This window comes from Glycine soja, chromosome 1, assembly GCF_004193775.1.
Source record: "Glycine soja cultivar W05 chromosome 1, ASM419377v2, whole genome shotgun sequence".
Lineage (NCBI taxonomy): Eukaryota > Viridiplantae > Streptophyta > Magnoliopsida > Fabales > Fabaceae > Glycine > Glycine soja.
Genome location: NC_041002.1, coordinates 16,019,604 through 16,029,435, shown reverse-complemented (window position 1 = coordinate 16,029,435; position 9,832 = coordinate 16,019,604). Strand labels below are relative to the sequence as shown.

General features: G+C 39.2%; 1 protein-coding gene across 1 annotated transcript; it reads left to right on the top strand.

Annotated features, from left to right (window-relative positions):
• Positions 1–5,704: 5,704 nt before the first annotated feature.
• LOC114411229 lies at positions 5,705–6,331 on the top strand. The gene has a single exon (XM_028374992.1). It carries the CDS (start codon positions 5,705–5,707, stop codon positions 6,329–6,331), a length of 627 nt encoding a protein of 208 aa, XP_028230793.1.
• The last annotated feature ends 3,501 nt before the right edge of the window (positions 6,332–9,832 follow it).

Genomic DNA, 9,832 nt, shown 5'->3' with positions numbered 1-9,832 from the left:
AATGTCCTCTTGCTTGTCAAATCTTTGGCCCTTATGCACCAAGTATCCAATTTGATGAGGAGCACATCAAACTTTTGTAAGATTATGGAAAAACTCCGTCCTTCAATCACAATAACAATGCCTATTAATACACGTTTTTTCTCACCAAAAATCGTCCTGAAATATAAGAGATTGCTCCAACTCTAGTTGGGCCTCCATATCTTGTTTATGTAAAACATCATCAAAGCTTTGTGTCTGAATTTTTTTGTTGAATCTCAGTGACGTTATTGATTCACTATCCGGGATACTACTTGTTTGTGTGGATGCGAAATCTACCGGCAAGTGCACCGGGTCGTCAAGTAAATAATTAAAACGGTCCGAGTATCGAACTCAGGGAACTTGTTCATTTGGTAAAGGTTTGTTCAATAAGCAGGCATTTACAAACAGAAATCATGATTGTGACTAAAAGTAAAAGTATGTTCTACTCTAATTACAAAGCAATAAACGTGAGCAAGTAAGTGTGAAAACAAATATCTAAAGGTGTTGGGTCCTCTTACTAAGCAAATTAATGCAATTAAGGATGCTTCTTTAATTAAAGATGTTTATGTGCTTTATGCTGAAGGCTCAAGTACTAAACACCGATGTCTCGTGAGTTTAGCCTAATTCTAATTAAACTTCGTTCGCAGATGTCTCTTGTTGAACTTAGCTTAATTGAATAGCTTTATGATCACCGCATAATAAAAACTAAATTACCGCACTCTGTGTCCTGACATACGGTAACCTAATCCTGTTCTATCAAGTTCTAAGGAGACAATACATCTTTCAATGCTAAAGCCCCTAACAGTACACACATATGGGTGATCAAGCCACAAGCATGCAATAATAATAATAAAATACTGATAGAAACGATGAACACATAAAACAACCTTAATTAGATAGGGAAAGAGTTTACATCAATTACTCAGCAAGAATCCCCAACTGAGGATTTAGCCTTCCATCACAAGGAAGCTCCTTTTACAATGAAGAAGAGGAATTAGGAGAAATTGCTTGCTTACAAAGGAGTGGGGATGTCTCCTCCACCTCTAGGAATCTCACAATCACTCAAAAACTCACAAATCTTCCTAAAAGATCAAAACTTGGCTTCTTTGCCTCTGTGTATTTCACTCTTCAAGCTCTGACGGCTATTCCGCACTCTCTCCATCCTCCTTACATTCTCTGCAAGTCAAGCTTAAAAAGGGCTCACTATCCTCGACGTTGCGCTTAGCACCAAACTCGCGATAAGCCTAGAAGGTGACAAGTGACTCGCTAAGCAAGCTGATGACGCGTTGAGCAGGTGCCTACATGACATATTGTAACACCCTGACATATATATATATATATATATATATATATATATATATATATATATATATATATATATTATTAGTAATTATGTTTGATGTTTAATTATTTGTTATGTTATTTTTATCCGTAATTATTTTCAAGGAGATTAATTTAGTTAATAGAAGGGTGTGGGTAGATAAGGATCTAGCTTCTCAAAGAAGCCTCTTGAGAAATCTTCTCAAAGAAGCCACGGGGAAGCTTCTTGAAGAAGCCTCTTAATGAAGCTTCATGAGGAAGCTACATGAAGCTGCCTTGGGAAAAACGCTGTCCAGCCTTCGTTAACCGTTGGATCTTCTCGACATTTGGTCTGCAGCTTCACAAGAAAAGTTTCCACGATCTGACCGTTGGGATCTTTGAGAAGATGTATGGAGTGTGCTCGAACCTTCAGTTCCCGAGAGCATTTCTTATTTAAGCACTTCAGCCTTTGCTTTCGTGTAGCTTAGGAAAAACGTCATTTCTTCTTCTTTCTTTCTTCCAAAGCCATTTCTAAAGTCCCAAGAACTTTCTCCATCACCCACATCCACCATTAGCAACCACAAACCATCGTTGTTCTCCATTGAAACCCCACACCGAGAGGAACCCTTCAACCGAAGCGGAATCTTCCAACTTGGCTTGCGGTTTCGGTAGAGAACGAAATCCTAATCTGACCTTTTGTTTTCTTTCGAGGTAACCATGGTTCTACGCTTGTTTCTTGTTAGTTTCATCTTGTCTTTGCATCTTTTCTGACTTTGGAACTGCCATTGCATGTCTTATGCTTCCTTTGAAAAATCTTAGAGAAAGAGACTTTGTGAACGTTGTCCTTTCATGAAATGCATGTTATTTTCGCAACCTACATTGAACCCCGGTCACATTGGCGTGGTCGGAATTTCCAAATGATGCTCCTTTGTAAAACCCGAAATGCTCTCAACTCTTTCATGTAGTGATGTGGGTGTTTGACCCAGAGCACTGTTACTAGTTTCGTTTTATGAAATCCATAATAAGTCTCCTTCGTTTTGGCATGGTAGAGGCTTATGTGGAATCGACGAGCAAGGACAAAAAGGAATCTTCAAGTGAAGCGATGAGGAATCCACGGGGTAGCTCACGATAGGTAAGGGGAGTTTATTATAAAATTTACTGTTTTAACACCATAGTTAGGGTCAGGGAACCTAGCTATGAGGATATCTGCTGATCGAGGCCGTACCCGAATCAAATAAACATAAAAATGCAGTAACTAGGAAGTGATCCTAGGTCGTTTCCCAACGAGCAATGATAAACCAAATGTTCATAATATACTTGCAGTAACAGTAACGATTGGGGGGGATTTGTTTGTTTTGTGATTTAAAGAACAGAACAAGTAAACTGGAATACGAAACTAATAATATTAAAAATGGGTTGTTTCCTCTTATTCTGAAGCCATTCTCTTGTCCTGGGTTATGGAGAATTCGTCCCTAACAGTTAACCACTTAATCCAACCCTATTTCAATTTACTAAGCGAAAATCAACTTAGGGTTGTCAATACATGATTAGGCAACACATACACCAGTTAGCCCTTCGTCCATTAAGCATGAACGCAAGTTAGGCTCAGAGGTAATTAATCGAACACGAAGCGTGCAAAGATTAATGTTAACGAATTTGGGTTAACTGGTGAAGGGAAAACTGCCAGGAAGCCACATTATAAACGAAACCTCAAGGAGAGTTGAGCTTCATCCTCAAAAGGAAACAACACCAGAATATTTAGCCTTCCATAGATTCAAACATAAAACGTAAATGAAACTAAAAGCAGAAATGTAAATGAGGCAGAAACGTAAATGAAGGCAGAAGAAGAAACAAGAACGGAATTGTAATTTGAAGCAGAAAATGGAAAATTGCATTACGTGAACAGTAGCATTAGAACAGAAAAACACAAAAACCATAAACCCTATGCTCTGAATAATAGTCTAACAGAATGCCCTTTCACAAATCCCAAGGCTGCTATTTAAAAAGAGTCACTCAAAGTCACTGGGCCATATTACAATATTCTGGCCCAAATCAAAATAAACACTAAACCACATAAAATAAAATTGCAATCTCCTAATTAGAAATTAACTAAGGTAAGCGTTGCTTTATTTGCCCTCTTCAAGTCCACAACCAAAATCTAGATTAAGCCCAATGTTTCATTAATTCCTGAAATTAGATTAAAAACATCAAATTAGCTAAATGAGCCCAAATAATAAAACTGCCTAATTAATTTGACAATTAAGACTAATCAGTAATTAAAATGGTGCAAAAAGGGTTTAAGAAATAGAAGAAAATGATGTGTGATGATAATGATAATTAAACAACACAAATCAAACAACCACAACAATATCATTCATCACAATACATATATATATATGTGTGTGTGTGTGTGTGTGTGTGTGCGAAATGCGATTTGTTGTTGATGTCGCTATTAAGGATTTTAATTGATATGTGATGATAATGATAATTATGATGATATTGATTAGAAATGACGTTGTTAATAAAGACCATGTCAACGTGAATTGTTATTATTGATGAATATGTGAATATGAAATGAGGTTGTTGTTGTTGTTGATAACGTCATTGAGATGAGATGATATTTATGTTGTGAATGACATGGAAATGAAAAGTTGATTGATGTTGGAAATGCATTGGCATATGCATGTTGTGTATGTTCGTGGGGGGCACTGTGCACTGACCTTCTAGGGTCTTTGGCACTAGTTTTTGGCCACGTTCATACGTTGGATGTTGTGTATGATCGTGGGGGGCACTGTGCACTGACCTTCCAGGGTCTTTGGCACTAGCTTTTGGCCACGATCATACGTCGTATGGAGTGTATGTCATGGGGGGTAGCGTGCACTGACCTTGTCTGATGGCCCAGACGTGGGTAACTAGCGTGGTTAGAGAATCTAAGCATTTCTAACGGGATGCTTAGGCGCTTTAATTGGTCCATGGTCTTTGGCACTTACTTTTGGCCATGATCATAGCTCATACGACACAGGAAATAGAGTAACTATGGCCAAGTGTACTTTATACTAGGGGGCTTGTCACCTGGTAGGGAACACCTTTGGGCTCTCAGGCTGATCACCTATGGGAGGGGGGCTACTACGTGCACAATTGGGTGGTCTCAACAAACTCAGCATAGTTCCCTAAGTGAGAGTGTCGTGTGGACACGCTTAGGCTATTTCCTGAGATTTGGTTGTTGTTGGTACGTACCACATTGCATCTAAGTGTTGAGTCAGGTGCATGCATCATTCTGTGTAGTCTTGATTGGGTCCATGGATGGATGATGAGTAATTGTTGGATGTGGATGATGAATATTTGTTGGATATGAGTGTTGAATAATGATTGTTGTGTATGCTCACCATGTTTGCCTATGTTCCTTGCTAATTATGGTTATTTGGAATTTGTATTCGTTCTTTTTATAATAAACTCACCCTTGCAATTTTGTATCGTGTGGTTGATTGTTGTGATGATCACAAACCTTGTTCGTGGGAGCAGAATGACAGTGGCAGGGTGCAGGGAGTAAGATTCTGGTGAGAAGTCACCGAGCCGACGTGATGACGTTGGCGTTATTTTGGGAGATAGTCGTGTTTTGTAATCAACTCCTCCGTAGTTGGTTTTTAAGTTTTATTTTGTTGAGTTAAAGTTGTAAAACTGGGATTTTAATTATATCTATGAACAAATTTAATTTTCGTTATGTGTATGACGTGTACCGAATTATTGTTTCTGTGTAATTATGCATATTCACTTAAGTAATGACGTGTTGTTGGATGAATTTATGTTGTGACAAAATCACTTCTATTTTCATAACAAAAAATGAAGGATGTTCTTTTTTATAAAAAAAATTGAAATCATCGAATATCAGAGTGTGGATACTGTAGCGACAAGGTGGGTCGTTACATTTAGTGGTATCAGAGCAGGTCGAACCTTTTGGCCAGTGAGTTGTGAGTCTGCTATGTTTTTCTATGCATTCTCTGGTTGTTTTGTTGAATGCTTGGTGTTGGTTGTTTGCTGATGTTAGATGTTCGTTGTTTGCACTTACTCACTAGTTGTGTTTTAATGAATTATAGAGATTTGATTGTTGTAGTCATATTGAATTTGTTTTTCTGATGTCTGCTATACCATGAATTTCAATGCCGGGTCACGGATTATCAGGCTGGCCACCTGTATAATTTGTGAAGGGCAATGGAATGATATGGCAAGCAATCAGAAAATGCAAATGATGGAAAGTGGGTGTTAATGTCTTGAGTCATCAACTCTCAAGAGTAACCGAGTAGGAATTTGTGATGGTTGTGATTGTTGTGTGGTTCTTTGTTTGTGTGTATTCCTTCCACGTCTAACTCCCTGGTGTGTATAGGGAGTGATGGCTGGACGGAATGATCATGCGATAGCGGATGCCCTTCAAGCCTTAGCTCATGCTATAGGGAATCCGAATAGAGGAGAAGCTGGTGGAGTTGTTGAGTACCAGGGGTTGGATCGCTTCCAACGAAACTACCCTCCTTCTTTTAATGGAGGATACAACCCTGATGGTGCTCAGAACTGGATAAGGGAAATAAAGAAAATTTTCCGAGTTATGGCATGCCCGGAGAGGCAAAAGGTTGCTTTTGGTACATATACTCTAGTGGAAGAGGCTGAGTATTGGTGGGAGAATACTCGCCAATTCGTAGAGGCTGAAGGTCAAAATGTGACCTGGGATGTCTTCAAGAGAGTGTTTTTGGAGAAATACTTTCCCGAGGATGTTAGGAACAAGAAGGAGATGAAGTTCTTGGAGCTTAAGCAAGGAAGTATGATTGTGGCTGAATATGCGGCCAAGTTTGAGGAGCTGGTGAGGTACTTTCCCCATTATCAAGGGAGAGATGGTGAGAGTTCCAAGTGTGTAAAGTTTCTGAATGGCTTACGACCTGAAGTGAAGCAAGTTGTGAATTACCAAGGTGTTCGTCAGTTCCCACTTTTGGTTAATATATGTCGGATTTGGGATGAAGACTCCTGAGACAAGGCGACCTATTATAGGAGTACAGGTCCAATGAGGAACAAAAAGAATGGGCCTCAACATTGAGGAAAACCATATTCGACTCCTCCTAAGCAATATGGTAACCGCCATGACAATTAGAGGATTGTTGCTAGGGGATTTGCAGGTGGTAGCGGTAGCAAACCCAATACTTTCTCCACTCATATCATTTGTTACAGGTGTGGTAAGCCAGGGCACATCTCCTCGAATTGTCCCAATATAGGCGTAATATGTTTTAATTGTGGACAAAAGGGACACACTCAAAGAGATTGTTCACGACCCAAGAAAGAGCAAAATGGTGGAGGTCCGAATGACCAAACTAGACATCCAAAGACCACGGGAAGAGTCTTTACCCTTAATGGTGTTGAAGCTTCGAAATCCAAAGATCTAATCCAAGGTAGATGTTTCATAAATGGGATTCCTTTGCTTGTGTCGTTTGATTCTGGTGCCACCCATTCCTTTATATCTTGTTTGTGTGTAGAAAAACTTAAGCTTTTAGTGTCTTCTTTAAATAAAGATCTAGTGGTAGAGACCCCTACTAGTGGTTATGTGTTAACTTCTGATGTGTGTTTGAATTGTCATGTGGAGATTTCTGGTAGAATATTCTTGATTGATTTGATTTGTTTGCCTTTGAGCCAAAATTGATGTTATTCTTGGTATGGACTGGTTATCTTCCAACCATGTCTTGTTGAACTGTTTTGATAAAAGTGTGGTGTTTGATGATTCTGGAGTGAGTAAGGATATGATGTTTATCTCTGCCAACCAAGTTGTGACATCTTTAAAGGAAGATGGTCAAGTATACATGATCTTGTCTAGCCTGGAAGTAGAGACAAAGGTTTCCATGTGTGACCTCCCTATTGTTAGAGAGTTTCCGGAAGTGTTTCCTGAGGATATATCCGGTCTGCCACCTGAGAGAGAGATAGAGTTTTCCATAGACTTAGTACCTGGTGTTGGACCCATATCCATAGCTCCTTATAGGATGTATCCTATAGAGTTAGCTAAGCTTAAGAAACAGTTAGAGGAGTTGTTGGATAAGACTTTTATTAGGCCTAGTGTATCTCCGTGGGGAGCCCCAGTGTTGCTAGTGAAGAAGAAAGATGGAACCATGAGGTTGTGTGTGGATTACCGCCAATTGAATAAGGTAACGATTAAGAATAAGTACCCTTTGCCTAGAATAGATGACCTTATGGACCAGTTGGTAGGAGCTTGTGTGTTTAGTAGGATAGACCTTAGGTCGGGTTATCATCAGATCCAAGTGAAGTCTAAGGATATACCAAAGACTACTTTTAGGACCTGTTATGGTCACTATGAGTATCTAGTCATGCCCTTTGGTGTGACTAATGCTCCATGAGTGTTTATGGACTACATGAATAGATTTTTTCACCCTTACCTTGATAGTTTTGTGGTAGTATTTATAGATGATATTTTGGTATACTCCAAGACTAGAGAGGAGCATGAAGAACATTTGAGGATTGTGATGCATCAAAGATGGGTTTAGGCGGAGTGTTGATGCAAAATGGCCAAGTGGTGGCCTATGCTTCTAGACAGCTTAAGACTCATGAGAGGAATTATCCCACCCATGATCTAGAGTTGGCTGCTGTAGGTTTTGCCCTTAAGATTTGGAGACATTATCTGTTTGGCTCTAAGTTCGAGGTGTTTAGTGATCATAAGAGCCTTAAATACTTGTTTAGTCAGAAGGAGCTGAACATGAGACAAAGGAGATGGTTAGAGTTTCTTAAGGATTATGATTTCGAGCTTAGCTACCATCTCGGTAAAGCCAATGTAGTGGCTGATGCCTTGAGTAGGAAATCACTACATATGTCTTCCTTGATGGTTAGAGAGATGGATCTCCTGGAACAGTTTAGAGACCTTAGTCTTGCATGTGAGGTTACTCCTAATAGTGTAAGATTATGAACTTCGAGGATCACTAGTGAGTTACTAGGTGATATCAGGGAAGGTCAGAAGATTGATCCTTTTCTAAGGACTCAGATAGAGGCTATAAAGTCAGGAAGGGACAATAGTTTCAATGTTGGATCAAATGGAGTTTTGAGACTTCAAGATAGGATTTGTGTTCCCAATGTACCTGAACTTAGGAAGATGATCTTAGAGGAAGGACATAGGAGTAATTTGAGCATCCATCCTGGTGCTTCCAATATGTATCAGGATTTAAAGACGATGTTTTGGTGGCCCAACATGAAGAGAGAGGTTAGTGAGTTTGTGTATGCATGCCTAGTCTGTCAGAAGGCTAAGATAGAACATCAGAGACCTTCAGGGAAGTTACAACCCTTAGAGATACCCCAGTGGAAGTGGGACAATATTTCCATGGATTTTGTGGTAGGACTACCTAGAATCCCCAGAGGTTTAGATTCTATCTGGGTTATTGTTGACAGATTGACTAAGTCTGCTCACTTCATTCCCATTAATATCAGATTTCCTTGGAGAAGTTGACCACCTTGTATATAAGTGAGGTTGTCAGGTTACATGGTGTGCCATCTAGCATAGTATCTGATAGAGATCCTTGATTTACCTCTAGGTTTTGGGAGAGCTTGAACAGAGCGTTGGGAACCAAGCTTAGACTGAGTTCAGCCTACCATCCTCAGACTGATGCCCAAACTGAACGGACCATTCAGTCGTTGGAGGACCTTTTAAGAGCATGTGTCTTAGAGCAGAAGGGAAGCTGGGAGAATTTTCTTCCATTGATAGAGTTCACTTATAATAACAGTTTTCACTCTACCATTGGCATGGCTCCCTATGAAGCTTTGAATGGTAGAAGGTGTAGGACACCCCTATGTTGGTTAGAGCCCGCAGAAGGCCTCATTTTAGTGATGTGCCATCATTTTCTTCTATTTTCTAAACCCTTTTTACACCATTTTAATTACTGATTGGTCTTAATTGTCAATTAATTAGGCAGTTTTATTATTTGGTCTCATTTAGCTAATTTGATGTTTTTAATCTAATTTCAGGAATTAATGAAACATTGGGCTTAATCCGGATTTTGGTTGTGGACTTGAAGAGGGCAAAAAAGTAGCGCTTACCTTAGTTAATTTTTAATTAGGAAATTTCGCAATTTTATTTTATGTGGTTTAGTGTTTATTTCGTTTTGGGCCAGAGTATTGTAATAGGGCCCAGTGACTTTGAGTGACTCTTTTTAAATAGTAGCCTTGGGATTCGTGCAAGGCATTCTGTTATGCCATTCATTATTCAGAGCTTTGTTTAGGGTTTTAAGTTCTTTCTGTTCTAAGGCTACTGTTTTCGTTCTTAATGCAATTTCCCATTTCCTGCTTCTAATTACAATTTCGTTCTTGTTTCTTCTTCTACTTTCATTTACGTTTCTGTTTTCATTTTCGTTTTTGTCTCATTTATGTTTCTGTTATTCACGTTTCTGCTTCATGTTTCATTTACGTTTTCTGTTTGAATCTATGGAAGGCTAATTATTCTGGTCATGTTTCCTTCTGAGGAAGAAGCCCAACTCTCTTTGAGGTT

Bases quoted from the DNA above. Each gene is read 5' to 3' on its own strand.
- LOC114411229 (XM_028374992.1), top strand. From the start codon at position 5,705: ATGGCTGGACGGAATGATCATGCGATAGCGGATGCCCTTCAAGCCTTA.